The sequence below is a fragment of the Nicotiana tabacum genome, chromosome 6 (genome assembly GCF_000715075.1).
Source record: "Nicotiana tabacum cultivar K326 chromosome 6, ASM71507v2, whole genome shotgun sequence".
NCBI classification, from domain to species: Eukaryota; Viridiplantae; Streptophyta; class Magnoliopsida; order Solanales; family Solanaceae; genus Nicotiana; species Nicotiana tabacum.
The window spans coordinates 17832443-17852950 of record NC_134085.1 but is presented as its reverse complement, the minus strand read 5'-3'; the positions used below and the strand labels follow the sequence as shown (position 1 = coordinate 17852950).

The window sequence follows — 20508 nt, the reverse complement described above, 5'->3', positions numbered from 1 at the left end:
TGAACACCCCTACATATGACCATAGTTAAAAGGCAAAAAAAGTAAATTGAAAAAAGAATAATACTCCTTCCGTCTCATATTATGTGTCGTGTTTCTCTTCTACACGTCTCTTAAGAAATATTATTTAGGAAAGGGATTGGACTATTATATCCTTATTTATGTCATAAGATATAATCACTATTCATTGAATATTTATTCTATTTGGGGTCGTTTGGTTGGAATACGATTTATACCGGTGTAAGTTATGTCGGTATAAGTTATATTGGGATAAGTTATGCTGGGATTGTTGTTTATTCATTGTTTGATATCTTGTATTAAGAATGACAATTGCATAATTTCTAAAAAGAAGGTATAAGTTATACCGGTGCTAATTACCCCACCTTTTATAAGGTATAAGTTATTCCAGTATTAAAATTAACACCAGGATAACTTATACCTGGTTTGCTAACCAAACAGAGTATTAAAGTGGTATTAAATGTTTATACCACCCTTATACCTTCTTATACCTCATACCAAACGACCTCTTTATGTGTTATCTTCATCTTCAAGAACAATTATTACTAAGGGTAAAAAAGGAAAAAAAATAATCAATTTTGTACAAATAATTTGAGATATATAATACGGCTCTATCTCGATAGAATAAAGAGATCAGATCTCACGGCACGCAAAAAGAAAATCCAAAATGGCAACATTGACTAACTTTCATTAAGGAATCGTACAACATTAATAATCAACATTATAAATCTCATTCGAATAGACTCACGAGACTAGGTGGTCATCAAACTATCAAATATTATATTTTAATATCGGTAACAAATAATTAATTAATCAAATCTTATCCAAGAAAACACTAAAAAAAGAGAAACAAGTAATCCAATTTCGTAGTCAATGGCTCAACACTAAAAATCTTCATTTCCTTTTTGCCATTTTCCGATCAAATAATTCATTTTCATTCTCCAACAAGCACAAATGTTTCAGGTTCAATTACTCCTCTCACTTCTCACTTTATCTTTCACTACCCAATCATACTCTTCCACGTCACAACTCTCCATCCTCCAATCAAAACCTGACCCCCTATCCATCTCCGTCGCCAAATGTGGCGCCGCCGGCGACGGCATACACTACGACACCGTTCCAATCCAGAAAGCCATAAACACATGCTCAGCCGCGGTTTCCAAACACCGCCGTCAATGCCACGTCATCTTCCCGCCGGGAAATTACTTAACGGCGACAATATTCCTGAAATCAGGCGTCGTATTGGATATACATAAGAAGGCGACGATTTTGGGAGGGACGAAATTGGAGGATTATCCGAAGGAGCAGAGCAAGTGGTACGTAGTACTGGCGGAGGATGCGGTGGATGTAGGGATTACCGGAGGTGGAGAAATCAACGGACAGGGATTGAAGTTTGTGCAGAGATTTGATAAGAAGAAAAATGTGATGGTGAGCTGGAATCACACCGGAGCTTGCCTTGGGGATGAGTGCAGGCCGAGGTTGGTAGGGTTCATTGGCTGCCGGAATATTGAAATCTCCGATGTCAGACTCATCGAGCCTGCTTATTGGTGGTGCGTGCTCTTAACACTTTTGGCCGGGCTAAAGTTGCTTCCTAGCGAAAAAGTTTAGTATTGTAATTTATTTATTTTTGTAAATAGGAACTTTTCTCTTTTGGGTTAACTTGTTACTTCATAATTTTAACAAGTTTATAGTTATGTCAGTTCTTTAATAAAATTATAATATCAGAGGATAAAATTTATTGTAAAATTCTCTCTACCTTCATTAGGTACAGGTAATGTCTGCTTAACTATCCTTTTCGGACCTTACATGCAAAAATATAATGGATTTCTTGTTGTTTCAGAGGACAAAATTAAACTCCTGATGTATTTGTCCAAATAAAATAGACGTTTTTCTCTTTAATTTATAACCAAAATTCAAGTTGCATTTTACAACATCTCTTTCATTTTAGGTGATTGTGTTTGATTGGATACAAAGTTTAAGATATTAATTTAACTTTTATAATATAGTATTAGTGTTGATGGAAGAGAATATTAAAATAGCGGCTGAAAAGACAGCAAATATAACATCAAAGTTAAAGCATGTATTTAATGAATTTAAATTATTGAAAGTTGTATAAAAATAAAATTGTGTCAATGTTTAGAATTTCAAAATAGAAAGAGTTTCTTATTAATTGTAATGGAGAGGGTGATAAAAAGAGGATTTCAATCTTGTACTTTATTCGATAGTATATCTTAATTGACCCGTTCTCATGTCCAGAATTATCAATTACACTAGCTATTAGTGAGAACAGATTAAAGATTTAGCTTGTTCTCACAAAATGACCAGTTTAGTCAAGGGTTGATGATGGATATAAGTTTATGTTGCATGATATCAACCTTAATCTTCTTTTTCTTCCCCCTAGAGGTCAATCTTATAAAATTTGTTGTTTTTAAACTTCATTCTCTATCCCTTTCACTGTTCTGAATTTATTTCAAGAAGCCAATTAATGGTGTGATGTTGCAGTTTGCATCTTGTACGAAGCGATAACACGTCAATCAGTGATGTAACAATATATGGGGACTTCAATTCACCTAATAACGATGGTATAGACATAGAGGACTCTAACAATACGGTCATCACCAGATGCAACATAAACACAGGAGATGATGCTATCTGTCCAAAGTCATCAACTGGACCTGTCCACAACCTCACAGCAACAAACTGCTGGATTCGAACAAAATCTTCTGCCATCAAACTTGGAAGCGCTAGCTTTTATACATTCAAGAATTTCTTATTTGACAATATTACAATATCTGAATCTCATAGAGGCCTCGCCCTGCAAATTCGAGATGGAGGTATTCACCTTTGGTTCTTTTCTGCTAGAATGACAGTCAATACATTTAAATAAAAAATTTACATGTGTATTTGCTCCGTGTTTCACACTTGCATTTCATGAGTACATACTATTATTCATGCAGTAGAAGCAGAATTACAACTTAAACCTTCCTAGTGTTCTGATGCTTTAATCGTTCCATTTTGGTTTGATAGGTACAAGCCTCAATGCTGTGCCAACTTAATTCCTTGAATTCTTGTTATAGTTGCCAGAAACTAGTCATGGCAATGTCAAACAGCTTAGTGCAACTAAAATACTTAAATTGCATTCAGAAACTTAGATGATTTGACTGCTTAACCTTACTAGAGAGTAGTTGATCAAATTGGTTTGGCTTGTATCAAATACAAGCCTAGTTCAGTTAAGCTCTTATTTTTCTTGTATTTAATTGTTTGTTCGACATACTTGAAATGATTGTCCTACGTACCTGAACATAAAATTAACAATGCTGTTAAACCTTTGCCTTTTACCCTTTTTTTACAACAACAACAAACCCAGTGTAATTCCACAATTGGGGTCTGGGGAAAGTAGTGTGTACGCAGTCTTACTCCCTACCTTGTGAAGGTAGAGAAACTGTTTCCGACAGACCCTCGGCTCAGGAGACTTTTACCCTTTTCTTTGATCTTGCAAAATAAATGACCAACTCTTTAGCTCAGTCTAAAGATTGTTATGTTTCTCTCATGCATTTATCCCTCTATTTCCCTATCTTGCTTTCTCAAATTTCAGTATTGCATTGTCTTAATTGATTATTTGCCGAGCAGGAAATGTTAGCGACATCACCTTCTCAAACATAAACATTAGCACAAGATATTACCACCCATCGTGGTGGGGAAGAGCAGAGCCTATTTATGTAACAACCTGTCCAAGAGATGCAACTTCAAAAGCAGGTTCCATCTCCAAGTTGCTATTTGTCAATATCACATCAACTTCTGAAAACGGCATCTTTTTATCGGGGTCGGGAGGTGGAGTCCTGAGCAATCTGAAGTTCATAAACATGAACCTAACATACAAGAGATGGACAAAATATCCAGATGGTTGGGTGGATTACAGGCCAGGATGCCAAGAACTTGTAAAACACCAAACTGCTGGATTCATGATGGAGCATATCGATGGTTTGGTTTTCGAAAATGTAGTCATGAAATGGTCTAATGATGAATCAATGAGGTGGAATAATCCTTTGGATTTCAGGCCATCGACTGTAAATAACATTTCTATGCTCAATTTCTACTCCAGATCTTACCAACAATGAGGGTTGATTAGGTTGCAGCGAGTAAAATTTGTTCTTCAGAAAAATAAAGCAGCAAAAAGCCCATCCCTTAAAAACTCAAATGATTTATGTGCTCATAATGAATGCAAAGTGATGTTGATTTGGATCTTCCCCAATTGAAGGGCTGCTCCTCGTTGTACCTCTTAGCATTTGCTTTCTCACATTCTTTCTACGTAGAATAGAGATATTGGTGTGATATAAAGATATTACTACTTGAGAATGTTATATTGGTGTGACACAAAAATATTGGACCAAGGACACTTTACAAAGTGGCATTAATGTTTAAGTTGATGTTGAAAAAAGAGAAGTATTTAAAGTGGCATGCACGAGCACAGCCCAAATCTGTTAACTTCGTGTTTTCGGATTACGTTAAGCTGACCTCTACCATTTACTTATCTTTTCGTTTTTTAATTTCAGATATTTTAATTAAAATAATTACTGAAGAGTACTTTTTCTTTAGAAAATGACTTAGATGTCCGAGTACATAAAAAGACTCAAAACAAAAAATATCACAGTACAATTTTCCCTTTTTTGGTGTGGTAAAAACGATAATATTAATATGCATAATATAAAGTGCAACCAGACTTGGAAGTTTAGGGGTTTTTGAATAAAAGTTACCTCGTGGCTCCTACCTTCCCTAGCGCTAGCAGTAGCAAAAACATGGTGAGAAAAACAACTCTATTTTTCTGTACAATTAAGCATGTATTTTCATCCATAATGAAAAAACCATTTATTTACCACCAGACACCAACATTTTTCTGCTCATGTCCGTCAAGTACTTCAACTCTAGTAGCTCTAAGCTCCAATGGTCTCCTCTCAGAAGCCTTATTTGAGATGGCCAAACAAGGCCTTGAAGTGAAATTCAAGGAATACGATACTCTGTTAAACCAATGTATAAACCAAAGGGCTATAAGAGAAGGCCAAAGGGTACATACCCACATGATCAAAACCCATTATCAACCTCCAGTGTACCTCAGGACAAGGCTGATCGTTTTCTACATAAAATGTGAGCTTTTAGATGATGCTAGGTGGGTGTTTGATGAAATGCCTGAGAGAAATGTTGTTTCTTGGACTGCTCTTATTTCTGGGTATTCTCAGAAAGGGTATGTCTCTGAAGCTCTCCATCTTTTTGTTCAGATGTTGAGATCAGGTACTTCTATTGCTTTGAAAAGTACTTACAAATTTACAAATTTACCAATATATTTTCGTATCAAACACACTTTTGCACCTTTGAATTTTGTACCATCTAGCTAAAAAGACAACTATGAAATGTTAACATGTTAATACTGGTAAGAACGAGGCTTGGTGTTGGTTGATTCAAAAGAAAAAGGAAGAGTGGATATGTAGGTATTGTCTCCTTTTGTGTTTACCTTTTATTTTAGAAACTGGTAGCAATATTGGTAATGAATGAGAGAGAGGCCAGCACTTAAATTTAAATGAAACTTGTGATGAGATAATAGGAATAATTCGATTTTGTTATCCTCTTCAATGACAATAAGTTGATGTCTATTAGTTGCCTAAATAACTTCAGAATTTCTTAGTAAAGGGGTCAAGTTTTAAAAAGTTCTTTCTTCCTTAGAATTATTCAGTTGGTCTTGTAAGATGATTTTAAACAATTACTTGCATTTTATTGTATTTCTTAAGGTTAGAAAGTAAGGTAAACCATTAGGTTCACTCTTTACAGCTTCATTTACTGAGTAACCTTTTTTTTTCCTCCTTTGAGTAGATCATAACCAGAAAAGTTTGCAGGTACTGAGCCAAATGAGTTTACATTTGCAACCGTGCTTACATCATGTATTGGTGCCGTTGGGTTTCATTTTGGGAGACAAGTCCATTGTCTTGTGGTCAAGAGCCCTTTTGAATTGCATATATATGTGGGAAGCTCACTCCTTGATATGTATGCCAAAGCTGGCAAAGTCCATGATGCTCGAGATGTTTTTGAACGCCTGCCAGAAAGAGATGCTGTCTCTTGCACTGCTATAATCTCAGGCTACGCTCAACAGGGACTAGATGAAGAGGCACTAGAGCTTTTCCGCAAGTTACAAGCAGAGGGAATGTCTTCCAACTATGTTACATATGCTAGTGTATTAACAGCCTTATCTGGACTTGCTGCAGTGGAACTAGGTAGACAATTGCATGCCCATATTATTCGATTGGAACTACCCTTCTACGCGGTGCTTCAGAATTCTCTCGTTGATATGTACTCAAAGTGTGGAAACCTCGCTTATTCACGGAGGGTATTCAATCAAATGTCTGAAAAAACTGTGAGCTCCTGGAATGCCATGCTTGTTGGTTACAGTAAACATGGGATGGGAAAAGAGGTAGTTGAGCTCTTTGAAATGATGAGAGAAGAAAACAAGATCAAGCCTGATGGCATCACTCTTTTGGCTGTGTTATCTGGTTGCAGCCACGGAGGAATGGAGGATAAATGTTTACAGATTTTCAACGAAATAAGTATTGGCAAAGACAGGGTCGAGGTTAGCATTGAGCACTATGGTTGTGTGGTTGATTTGCTAAGTCGAGCTGGCCAAGTAGAAAGGGCCTTCCAATTCATCAGAGAGATGCCTTTTCCACCAACTGCTGCAATTCTGGGTTCACTTTTAGGTGCTTGCTGGGCTCACCTATGTGTTGATATTGGTGAAATTGTAGCCAAACAACTTTTGGAGATAGAGCCAGAAAATTCTGGAACTTATGTGATCCTTTCGAACTTGTATGCTTCGGCAGGAAGGTGGGAAGATGCAAGAAGTGTAAGAGAGATGATAAACGAACGGGCCATTGTAAAGGAATCCGGTAAAAGTTGGATTGGTCCTGATCTTATCCATGAAACAGAGAAGGATATAGCAAAATGTAGTGGAATTAGCAGTACGGATCAGGTAATGTACTTATATTCCTGATTTTAGGTTGTGTGTCTTGTTTGATATGGATGAGAAGTGAAAAAAAGAAAGAAAATTCTGCTAGGCCAACTAGCTTTGGCTTATGAACTACTTTGCACATCCTTAGAAAGCATATTCAAGTGAAAATCCATGGAACTCTGCTGGCTGTCAGAGCTGACCCATGTTCCCAAGGTAGAGCTGTGAAGGAGAATCAGTTGCAAGAGGCACAGCTCAGTTTGATGATTTATTGGGTATATCCATATGGAGACTACTGGTAAAAGAATTCCAGTCTTGCTGAATTTTCTCCCCAATGGGAGGATGGGATAAAACATTTCGTTAGGGATGGAAATGGGGTGGTGCGGGTTAAAACCTTTGTGAGGCGAGGTGAAGTATGAATGCGGTGCGGTGCAGGGGCGGTGTGGGTTCAAACAATTTTCTTAAAATCAGAGAGGGCAAAGCGGTTGTGGGTTAAGACCCCTTTCTTTTGAACTACACATCTAGACCTACTACTTCCTTCTCTGTTTCTCTGGTCTCCGTAGATTTTTGCCTATTACAGCTGCACTGTTCTCGGCTCTCACAGTCTCATTCTCTCTCTGCTCTCTGGTTTCTCCGTCCCTCTTTGCCTTTGATCTCGCCATCTCGCTGTCTTGCCGGTAATAGTCTAACTCTACTATTTCGTTCTTCTTTTTCCTATTATTACAGAAATTTTTCTTGCTTGTGATCCGAATCTAACTTGTTTGAACCCAATATATTTCTGAAGAGAGATGTTAGGCTTTCATCATCTAGGATCTCTTTTGTGTCCCTTTAATTTTTTGGGTTAAACCATTAAATTATTTATACATGCATTCACTATCATGGTATACACAAAATGCAAACAACAAACATATAACCAACAAATTGTTGAGCAGAAGCTGAAGTTGGCTGCTAAAAACGTGAAGCTGATCTTGTATTTATCTCAGGAACGAACTTGGAAGAAATCCTGCATTTTTTGATTTCTTGTTGACTGCCTTAACTCAAAGATTTTTAATATTTTGGTTTCCAAGTAAGTAACATTTTTCTACATTTGCATAGATTGTTGTTAATTTGATTGTCATTATTAAGTGTATTTGAATCAGAGGTTGTGTCGAAGTTCCTTATATGGTTGAATGAGGTTGTTAATTTGATTGTCATTATTGAATCCCTTTTCTTGTGTTTATAGATAAGTATGGAGTCTCAAGATGAAGAAAATTCAATGGTTTCATCTTCTAGTACTTTTCCCATTGAAGATGAGAGCCAAAGAGCGACTCAAGCTAACAAAGTTATTGGAACTAAAAATAAGAAATTGACTTTTAAAGCACAACATTTTAGATTGGTGATGATCAATGGTGTTTTCTTTGGTGATTGTTAGTATTGTAATACTCATATCATGACAACTAGGAAAAGTGGGCTAGATATTAGACCATATTGCTAGATGTCCTAATAAGCGACAAAACTTGGATAGTAAGGGTAGTTGGGGGTTGATAATGGTAGCCAACAAAATTATTTTGAACAAGATGTTTCCCGTAGAGAACATGTTCACGCCATCATTTTCATGAGTATCCAATATCCATTGTTGATCATGTGGGATTTAGGAAGTTTGTTGCTAGTCTTTGGCCGTTGTTCAAAACGGTTTGAACGAATACAATCATGATTGACATTCTGAATATTATTGACAATGTGAAATAAAAAACTTCTAAGTTACTGAAAAGCACCACTAGTAGAAATGCAATAACAATTGATATGTGGACGGTATGTATCAACAAAAAGGGTTTGTGGCTATTATCTGACATTTTATTGAGGATTCATGGAGACTTCAAAGCCATATTATGAGCTTTCATGTTCCTGCTCCACACAGTAAGGCTACTTTGTGTTATGTATTGCTTAATTGTTTGTATTAGTGAATTCTTGAACCGGAAATATCAACCATTACAATTGATAATTCTAGCGCAATTGTCATGATGAGAATCTTATTAGATGAGAAATTTTGTAAAAAAGATTTATTATTGATGGGTTGAGTGTTTCATGTGCATTATGCTGCACATTTGAATTTGATTGTGCAAGGAGGGCTAAAGGTTATAGGAGATAGTATTAGTAACATGCGTGACCGTGTTTCATACTGGATAAGGTTATCGGGCAGAATTGAGGCGTTTGAAGAATTCACATATTTCTCACACAGTTACAACAAGCCCAATGTAATTCCACAAGTGAAGTCTGGGATTTACTATACAATTCTTATAATAAAAAGTTGTTGTAGGAACTCAACATATCTAATGTTGAGAACCATAGAATATAAAGAGGTGTTTCAAAAGCTAAGTCTAATTGACATCAATCATCAGTGTTTTCCAACCGATAGACAATGGAGTGAAGCAAAAGATGTTTGTAATAAGTTGAAGCTCTTTTACCATATCATTGAACAATTTTCATGACTCCAATATCCGATTTCAAGTCAATACTTTTTAAAGATTTGTTAAGCGAGATTTATAAGCATGCGTGAAGAGCTTTAATCCTTTGATTTTTTTTTTTTTTTTTTTTTTTTTTTTGTAGATTTCTAGCATGAAGAAAGGCTTTTTGTAATTATGTATATGTGTATATTTTTACATCCCATGAGAATAGATACTTATACAATGAGCCCTGCGACTAAATAAGGAATGACAATCAATTATAATGAAGGAAAATATTCCAGTATCAGTTTACTCCTACAACTAAGCTAGGAAACCTCTAATCAATCAACAATTTTTAACATTGCCGATGCCATAGCGCTAATAAAAGAATTAAAGCTTTTTACCCATGCATCTAATTCTAGCTTAACTCCACAAACTTTGAAAAGTATTGACTTGAAGTTGGATGGTTAACTCCTGAAAATTGTTCAATGATATGGTAAAAGAGCTTCAACGTGCTACAAACATCTTCGACTTCACTCTATTTCCCATTAGTTAAATTCAACTTCTGAATCTATGGTTGTTCTCAACACTAACATGTTGACTATCAATGAGTAGGGCAATCATATACCCCCCTCCGTTTCAATTTAACTATCTTAGTTTGACTAGGTATGAAGTTTGAGAAATTAAAAAATACTTTTGAATCGTGTGGTCTTAAACATGCCATGTAAAATGTTGGAATTGGAGAGTTACCAAATTTAAAAAGAGGCATTCTTTTAGAAACATACTAAAAAGAAAGTAAGATACTTAAATTAAAATGAAAATGCTAAAAATAAGTAAGATACTTAAATTGAAACGAGGGAGTAAAACTTTTGTTACAAGAATTGTGTAGAAAATATGTGGCTCCTTCAAGCCTTTCAATTATGCCTGGTGACCTATATTGTACGGACTCTCCAAAAATGCTGCCACACTCATGTCGAATCCTTCAAAAATGCACTGTTTTTGGAGGATTCAGAGTACATATTTTGGAGAGTCTAAGCAACATAGCTGGTGATTTTATCGAGTATTCATTCATGTTGCTAATACTATCTCCTATTACCTTAAGCCATTGTTGTGCAATCAATTTCAAAATATGTGCAACACAATACACATTATCGACCCATTAACAACAAATTACTTTTACTAAGTTTCTCATCTAATAAAGTTTTTATCATAGCCTTTATTATTCTAGAATGATCAGTTATAAGATATTCTGCGTTTAATAATCCACTCAAGCAATTAAGCAGTGCATTACATGAAGTATCTGTATCATGTGGAGTAGGAACATATACGAATCTCATAATATGACTCTGCAGCCTCCATGAATTATCTGATAATAGTCACAAACACTTTTTGTTGTTATCTGAAGTTCATATATCAGTTGTTATAGCAATTCTACTAGTGGTAGTTTTCAATAACTTAGACACTTTTTATTCTAATTGTCAAAATCTTCATAATGTCGTTCTTGATTATATTCCTTGAAATCATTTTGAACAACGAACTTCCTAAACCCCTCATGATAAATAATGGACTGCAAAATGATGGCAATCAAAATAATTTTGTTGGCTTCTATTATCACCTCCAGGACACCCTCATTTTCTAAGTTCCTTGGCTTATCGAGACCAGCACTTACAATTTGATGAACTTGTTATGAGATAATAGGAAGAACTTGATTTTGTTTTCCCTTCAATGAACATAAGTTGAAGTATATTAGTGACCTAAATAAGTTAAGCATTTCTCAGCTAAGGAATCTTGTTTGAGAAATTCTTACTTCTTTTGAATCATTCAGTCGATTTTGTAAGATAATTGTAATGAATGACATGAATTTAGTGGACCACTTAATGTTAATAAAGTATGGTAATAAATTGGGTTCACTCCTGGAAGCTTTCACTTTTGGTCCTTTTAGTTAGATCACAACCAGAAAAATCCACCGTCTTAAAGGATCATTTTTGGTCCTTTTAGCTAGCGTTTGGCCATAGATTCCAAATTTGTTTTGACAAATCTAATTTGAGTGAAGTTTGGTTTGAAGATGAAAATGTGTTTGGACATACGTTTTCAAAATATATTTTAAAAACATGTATATAATTCCTAAGTTTTGGGATTTTGACCCAAAATCAGCAATTAGGGTGATCTTGGGATTTGGGGTTTGCCAAAATATGGGCAAAATTTATGGCCAAATATGAATTTTGAAAATATTAAAGTTTCAAAAGTCCTTGATATGTATTCCATGCACCGTTTGGAACACCGGATATTCATGAACTAAATTAAACTCTAAAATTCGTCCTAGTGTCTTGTGGTCAAGAGTCCTTTTGAATCACATGTATATATTAAAGTTTACTTCTTGATATGTATTCCATGCACCATCACCGTATATTCATGAACTAAATTAAACTCTAAAATTCGTCAATTACTAAAATAAACTAAGTTCAGGATTCATCAACATGTTATGAAATTTATTTGCATGATATAAGCTCCAATTTTCCTTACAAAAAGTAAAGGGGAAAAAATTACTGTACAAAATATGCACAACCGTAGTTAACTGTACCAAAAACAATTATGGAAGATGTTATTTTGTACGTCTGCTTATTTTTCATGTTCAATTTCTTTACTTTGGAGATGTGTAACTGTTATCTCTAAAACGTATTCTTTTATTAGAAAAAAATTGAGATTCTGGCTCCTCAGTCATCGTTAAATTCTAATTTGGTTTTCATGTTATCTAAGTTTGGTATAACACCTTTTTCAGCATAACAAAAAGAGCAGGTTTCATACGGTTAAGATATATTAGAATTTTGTTTTAAAAGTGCAATTATCTTTCTTTTTTTCTATTGTTCTATTGGTTGGAAGGATGGAAGAAAATAATTTCAACATAACATCAACACAAAATAGTTCTAACATGTTTGGGGGATTAGAAAAATAATCCCTACATAATTTACTTAGGTGTCGTTTTGTACATAGAATAAGGATAATAATCTCGGGATAAAATTTAAAATTAATTTTGTTTTATATTTAGATTGGGGTATTAGCTAATTCCGGAATAATTTTTATACTAAAATAGTGGGATTAATTATTCCATATAGTAGGAGGGATAAGTAATTCATTGGGATATCCCACCCATGGGATATTATGAAATATCCCACCGTTATATCTGTCAATCCCTTTAGTGTTTGATTGGCCGCATAAGAAAAAGTAATCCCCCCGTAGTCTTATGTAGCTTTGGTTGGTGTTATTAAATAATACTCACGTTAAGTTAATGGGGAATCTATACGTTATATTATGCTAGGTATAATGTGAAATAAAAATATGTGTATTAGTAATAAAATCAAAACTGTCATGTTACTTGTATTAGTAATACACAAATTAAACTGCACTTAATATAAGTAATCTCGACTAATGTCTTAATTATTAATCACTACATAACGTTTCTTATGTTTTCCTAATTTCTTGAACATTATTCATTGCATAAATAATTTCTACATTATAATATCGTAGCTAACAATCAAACAAATCACTTATATCACAAGTTTACGAGCGGAATTTAAAAATAACCATATTTACATGGGTTAAGCTGCCAAATTTGTCACTAAACTGCTGGAGTATGAATTCATTTAGTAGGATTGGGAGTGGTCTAAGAATCCCAATATATGCAGATGAATGCATGACTAAAGTAGAGAAAATTTCATATGCAAGGTTGCTAGTAGAGATGGATGTTACAAAGGATATGCCTAGAGTCATAAAAGTTATGGATCCGACGGGCAAAGTTTTTGAGCAATAGATTGCATACGATTGGATACATGACTACTACCACACTTGTCTTCAAGTTGGCCATATTTGTAGACCAGCACATATCATACCTGAAGCCAAACAGAAGCAACAAAAACCAAGGATGGAATGGAGAAGAAGAACAGAGCTAGACAAGATGGAAACAACTGCAAAAGAACAGACTAATAGCATGGTACAAAATATAAGAGCAGTTTGTGAGGATAATAAAACAACAGAATGGGAACAAGCAAAAAGAAAATCTGCAGCAAAAAGTGGACAATCCAAAATAAGAGAAACAACAGGCATTAATGTAGTGAATGGATTTAGCCCACTCAGTACTGAAATAGCTGGTGTATCAGTGGACAATTCTACTATGGAGAAGGGACAATGCAACTACCAAGGTGATACTGGGGACCCAAAACTCAAGCAACTAAATAAATAAAAATCATAGATTGAAATGTGAGGGGTGTAAATAAAGTATACAAGCAAAAAGAAGTAAAGAAGATTATTACAAATAATGATGTAGGATTGATAGCAATACTGGAGAATAGAGTCAAGGAGGAGAATGCAAGTAGAGTGATCAACAAGATTACAACAAATTGGAGATGGTGTGCAAACTACTCACATAGCTCTAAAGGGAGAATATGGATTATTTTGGGACCCAAATAGAGTGGAATTTGAATCAACTGGCATGAGTACTCAAGCCATCCATGGTATAATTAGTATCCCTCAGTTGTAAATAAAAATTACTATATCAGTAGTATATGGAATACATACTGTTGAAACAAGGAAGGACCTATGGGAGGAATTGAGAAGTGTCAACAACTCTGTTCAAGGCCCATGGTTAGCTATTGGAGATTTTTATGCAATTACTGATATGGATTATATACAATTTGGTAATCCAGCTCAGGAAAATGAGATTAAGAGATTTTAGTGATTTCTTGCAATCAAGTGGCATGGCTAAATTACGTACAGCGCGTAGAAGATATACATGGTAAAATGGGTAAATTTGTAGCAGTATAGATAGGGCCCTAATGAATGCTGACTGGTTGCTAACAGTTGCTGTTACAGAGGTGGTGAAATTAAATCCTGAGATTTCTGATCATACACCATTAAGTATTCAACTCAAGGAAACTATGAAGATTTCTAAACTGTTTAGCGGAGCACAAAGATTTTCTAAGTGTGGTGGCTAATGCATGGTGTAGGCCAACTGGTAAAAACCACATGGAAGACATATGGTGGAAGCTCAAAGTGTTGAAGAAAGATTTGAAGCAGTTAAACCAAAGAGAATTCATGAATGTAGAGGAGAAGATTGGGCTATATCGACAGAAGCTACATGATATTCAAACACAAATAGGAAGCCACACTCACCCAAATGTGTTGTTTGCAGAAGAAAAGGAATTGAAGCTTGAATTAGAGAAATGGAGCCTTGTGGAAGAGAGTATACTTAAACAGAAATCAAGAACCAAATGGTTGGAATTAGGAGATGCTAACACTGCCTATTTTTTTGCTAGTCTAAAAAATAGGCAAGCCCAAAACTGGATCAAAAGTCTTATTAATGCCAAAGGTGATATCCTCCAACAACCAGAAGACACAGTAGATAAGGTGACCAACTTTTATAGGAAGCTACTAGGCAGTGCTGCTGATCAGCTCGCTGCACTATGTTGTATAAATTGATCTCCAAAATCCTCGTTAAAGAATGCAGGGTGTTTTGGACAGTCTTGTGGATAAAAGCTAATCTGCTTTTATTCCAGGAAGGCTAATCACTAATAATATCATATTGAGCCATGAACTGGTGAAGGGGTATGAAAGAAAGGGCATCACTCGTAGATGTATGTTGAAAATTGACATGAGGAAAGTCTATGACTCAATGGAAGGGCCATACATTGAGCAAATCCTAAATTACCTCCAATTCCCAACAATGTTTGTCAAATAGATCATGTGCTGCATTACAACTGTCTCATACTCAATCCTTCTAAATGGTGAGCCAGTGGTTCCATTTCCAGCAAGAAAAGATTTGAGACAAGGGGATCCTCTCTTCCATTTTTTTATGTGTGCTTGTTATGGAATACTTTAGCCGTAGTTTAAAGGGGCTCAGTGAGGAACCGAGCTTCAAATTCCATCCAAGGTGTAAGAAACTGCAAATTGTACAGCTTGGGTTTGCTGATGATCTTCTACTATTTTGCAAAGGAGAGCTGAAATCAGTCAACTTACTGGTCCAATACTTTCAACATTTCTCACAGGTGTCATGTTTGGTTGCTAATGTAGATAAAAGCTCAGTGTATTTTGAAGGGGTGCAATAGGAAGTTCAACATAGTATTCTACATGCTATTCAATTCAATAAGGGAGAAATGCCTTTTAAATACTTAAGAATCTCCCTAAGTACTAAAAGGCTGTCAATTGTGCAATGTAAACCTCTCCTTGATAAAATGCTGGTCAGGATCAAATCATGGATTACTAGATATCTATCATATGCAGGAAAATTACAGTTTGTAAAATCTGTGCTCTTCTCTATTCAAATATTCTGGTCGTAAGTTTTTATTCTACCCAAAAAGGTAGCTCAACAGGTGGAATCAACTTGCAGGAACTTTCTATGGACATGTGAAAGTGAGCTTACAAAAAAGCACTTATTACGTGGGATAGATTATGTCTTCCTAGAACTGCAGGTGGCTTGAATGTCCTAGACATATATGTGTAAAATTGGGCAGCTATTGGGAAATTATCATGGAATATATGCAAAAAGAAAGATTGCTTATGGGTTAAATGGATTCATGCCTACTATACAAAGAGATGTACTGTATGGAAAACCAAGACTACTCAAGCTTCATGGATTGTGCAGAAAATCTCAAAGCAAAGACAATGTTTGAACAGATAGGACTGACTGAGGCAGATGTGGCAACAATGAGCAAATACTCAATAAAGAAAGTATATGGACTTTGTCGTGGAGATTCCAGAAAATCCCATGGAGAAGATTGGTATGCAATAATGCAGGATTACCTAAATGACCATTCATTCTATTCTTAGCATTTCACGAGAGATTACAAACAAAGGAGAGGATTGCATGCAGGGCAAATATTGAGGACATGGAATGTGTTCTGTGCTCAAAAGAGAACGAAGATATCGATCACATACTGTTTGAATGTGAATATGCCAAACAAGTGTGATCCAAGCTATTACTCTGGCAAGAAATTTAGAGGGAGGTGAGTAATTGGCAGCATGAAGTAACATGGGCACTGGAAAATGCAAAAGGAAAAAATGCTAAACAGGAATTGTATCGAATGACACTAGCTGGGGGAGTATACCATCTGTGGCAAGAAAGAAATGCAAGGGTCTTCAAGTCTCAAAGAAGAACTACGGATCAAGTGATAAGAGAATTACATGTGAGCACGTAGACTTCGTAAACTAGATAAATGTATGCAGTCACTAAATTTCTATCCATAAGAGGCAGTATAGAGAAATAAAGTAGTTTTGTAGCGTTGAGTTTCAGTAAGCTTGGGGCTAAATGTCCAAGCTGCTGTTCTTTGGGTATTCTTTGATGGCTATAAATTTTTTGTTCGTGGAAATATAAATATATAGTTACCAAAAAAAAATTAAAAAATAGCCACAATTTCAAAAGTAACTGAAATTTAGTCACTTTTCATGTAAAGATAAATCTGAACGAAAACACTATTCAAAATCCAAAAAATATTTCTAACATAATATACTGGAGTTGCAGCATAATATGCGGGAAGTTCATACACAAGTGTTTCAATCTCCAGTATATTATACCAGAACTTTTCGTGTGCTGGAGTTCCAGCATAATATGCTGGAAGTTGATATACAAGTGCATCAATCTCAAATATATTATGCTGTAACTTTCCGTGTTGCAGCAAAATATTAGCTATTTTTAATGACTTTATAAAATCTGATTATCTTTTAATTATCAGTCCAAAAACTATCTAGCCCCATGTTATTTTTACGTGTGTTTTTTCCTGCTAAATAAGGAGTCTCCACGTGTACTCGTTATTAACTTGATACAAAGAGCCACACTGGATTAGAGAACGACGCCGTTAAAGCCGTTTCTTCGAGCAATCCTTAGAAAACGAATACTGTGCAATAGAAAACCCCCTAATCAATTCAAACTCTATTCACTCTCTCTCTGTTCTTCGTAACAAAATGCCGTCCGCGAAACCCTTCGCGACAGCCGCAGGCATGCTCCGTGCCCGTATCAGTTCGGGCCTCCGAACAAGAGGAGGACACGGCCCGAACCCGTTCACTACTCCGGGCCACCAAGAACGGCCCAACGGCTACCTCTTCAACCGCCCACCACCTCCACCTGGTCAGTCAAGGAAATGGGAGGATTGGGAACTCCCTTGCTACGTCACCAGCTTTCTCACTATCGTCATCCTCGGTGTGGGCCTCAACGCCAAACCCGATCTCACCCTCGAAACTTGGGCCCATCAAGAAGCCCTCAAACGACTCCAGCTTGAATCTGTCGATGCTGAGTGATCTATATCCGTGTTGGTATGATTGTTAAAGCTGGCCCCTTTTTGGGGTTTTCTAAATTAGGTTTTCGAAAGAAGGATGTGAAGGGGAACAGGATTTCCTCTGTGGATAGTTTTTTTTGGTTGATAATGCCGAAAATAAATGTTAACTATATGACTTGGAGAAATTGGGCCTTTACTTGTTTTCATCAGTTTAATGCAAAATTTGGACGATCAGTGCAGCAACTATGATGTTTTCTTGCAGGGACAATTGACATTCTTTTGAATTTACATCTTTTATGGAATTTGTGTCTCCTTGCTTTTATATTATGTTTAAGATCATGTTTTGGATTGCATCATATTTAGTGGTTAAGAGCTTAGTTTAGAATGCATTATTGATAAAAATACCTGCTTGTGTGCAATTTGTAGGATAACAGGCAGCTATTTTAGTATGCACATGATCATACGTGTGGTGGTCTAATATTAGGCAAGAAAACTACAAAAAAAGGATCATCCTACTAGTCAGGGGCAGATGTACCGTATAAGACACGGGTTTCAGCCGAATGGAGTAGCTTTGGCTTTGACCCAGTATATGTTAGAAATCTACTAAATATGTCCATATATTAGATTTCAAACCAGTAACTCAAATGGTCAGTGGTTTCAGTGACATCCCAAACCCTTAAAAGTAAATGCTGGATCCACTTATTAGGGGTCTCGCTTTAGAAGCTGTCACTTATTACCTAGTGTTATAGTTACGAATTCTAGCTACATGTTACTTGAGATGTGATGCTCCTATGAATTGATTTTGCTTTCTTCACTCTTTTTTTTTTCTTGGATGGTGTAAAATAATTTTACTGATGATAGGAAGATTTCTTGTATACGGACGGTATACCAAATAGTAGAGAACCTATGAAAACATATGATTCTCTACGAAAGACACCATCTTCGATATGAAAAGGAATGATCTTTCGTTCTTCACTTTTTAAGTTATTCCTACATTATCATACTTATAACCTACACTAAGATTGTTGCTTGAATGCCCGGGCTTAAAGTAGAGTCGTCTGTTTGGTGGGTGAGCGGGGGCATTCAAGTGGTGGGTACCAACGCACAAGGGATAAGCTATGTGTCTCTGATTCTGCTTGCTCTTTTATTAGTTTTCATGTATGGAGAAGATCTAGGCAAAGAGTTGGAACTCCTATTGATGTTGCAAGGGCTGCTTTTATGTCATTTTTAGAGTTAATTGACCCTAACTTGAAGTTTCAAGTACTTCTGGTTTTGAAGAGGCATGAGAATGGCCATGTTGGCTAGGATGTCTATGTTTGGTTGAAGTTCTTCTAAGATAAAAATGTGCTAAGGCTTCAGCTGACACTATTGTTGGATGAAAAGGTCAAATGAAATGCACTGCTTAGTCTCATTACATGGACTATTTGCTCACTATACTTACATGCATCCATCTCAATTAAGGTGAAAATTTTCATGTCTAAATTGGTTGAAGTACTCCAAAGTATTGATTATGGTAAGGCGGAAGTTGCAACAAGCATCTCATCCCTTATTTGACTCAAATGTGAGATATGCTTTATCATTTCATAATATTATTTTGTGTTTAATTAGTTAAGTAGTTATACTTCCCAGCAGCGTTGTTAAGGGCTCCCTTAACACACACTTAAGCTATGATGGTAAGTTGCATCTGACTGTGCACTTCACCTCAGTTAGGTTGTGCTTTAATGCAGGCGCTTAAGCGCGCGCTTCATGCCCATGGGCTCCCTCTTGAAGAGGTAGGTACTAAACAATAAATATAGTGGTCAAAGCAATTAATTAATTCCCAAGTATTCATTATGAGTGAATATGTTTGTAAATATGAAGGGGATACTAGGAATTTAGTTTAAAAAAAGGCAGTTATTAAATCTGATAGAAACTTAGAACTGCATTTTGCAAATCAAAGTAATTAAATAGGTCTTAAACTTGATTTAGATGATGTTTATTTATCTTTTTCCTTGTTTGCACCTTTCTTCACCAAATCTCATGTTTTATTGTTTTAGTATTCTTTGTGCTTAAAACCTTAGCAGACTTTAGCGCCTTCTACAAGGTCTTGTTTGTTAAGAATGTGTTGACTGCCATTGAATATCTTTTGCTCTATGTTTTTGCATATGTTTATTAAGGCAGATGGTGAAAACTTCATCTCCTGGGACTTCCATTCATGATAGCTAAGATCATCCTATTTCTTAAAACTCTTCCTAATATTTTTTTATTTTGCTTTAATATGATTGAATTGATTTAAAATAGGATAACTTAATATAGTGCTTTTAATTAAATTTGGTATTCTCTCTTGTGAAGGTCGAGCATTAGGATTGAAGGTTAGGTGGTGGTTGAGCGTTTTTCTACTTCATACCGGGTGTGAGGCTAGTCTGATAGTGTTTGTCTTAGACTGCTAGTGGTTGATGTTGTGTTCACACTATTTTTTCGTTTTTCATAGTATCGGCCATATTTACTGGTTATTGTTATTGCGTTTCCATCTATTTTCTGGCTCTTACGATGCTGATATTATTTTTTTGGTTTTTGTTGCTGTTACTGTTCTATTGTCTCTTTTCGTTTACTTGAGCCGAGGGTCTATCAGAAACAACCTCTCTATTCTGGGGCGGGGGTAAGGTTTGCGTACACACTACCCTTTCTAGACCCCACTTGTGGGATTTTATTGGGTTGTTGTTGCAATTTTGAATTTAAAATCTCTTGGTATGGTTGAAATTGTACTAGCTGGATCAATTCAATGGGCTAGCTTAACAGACTGTAGAGTATTGGGGGTTATGTTCTGAATTATCATGTTGGTAGT

The 20508-nt window shown here is 35.8% G+C and overlaps 1 protein-coding gene across 1 annotated transcript; it reads left to right on the top strand.

Annotated features, from left to right (window-relative positions):
- The first annotated feature begins 858 nt into the window (after positions 1-858).
- On the top strand, positions 859-9511 carry LOC107759633 (putative pentatricopeptide repeat-containing protein At3g13770, mitochondrial). The gene is given in 8 exon segments (XM_075254605.1): positions 859-1565; positions 2518-2849; positions 3808-4099; positions 4820-5301; positions 5901-6990; positions 6992-7082; positions 7085-7677; positions 8223-9511. Coding segments are annotated over 7 exon segments (2967 nt in total). The 5' UTR covers positions 859-969; the 3' UTR covers positions 7169-7677; positions 8223-9511.
- Positions 9512-20508: the final 10997 nt, after the last annotated feature.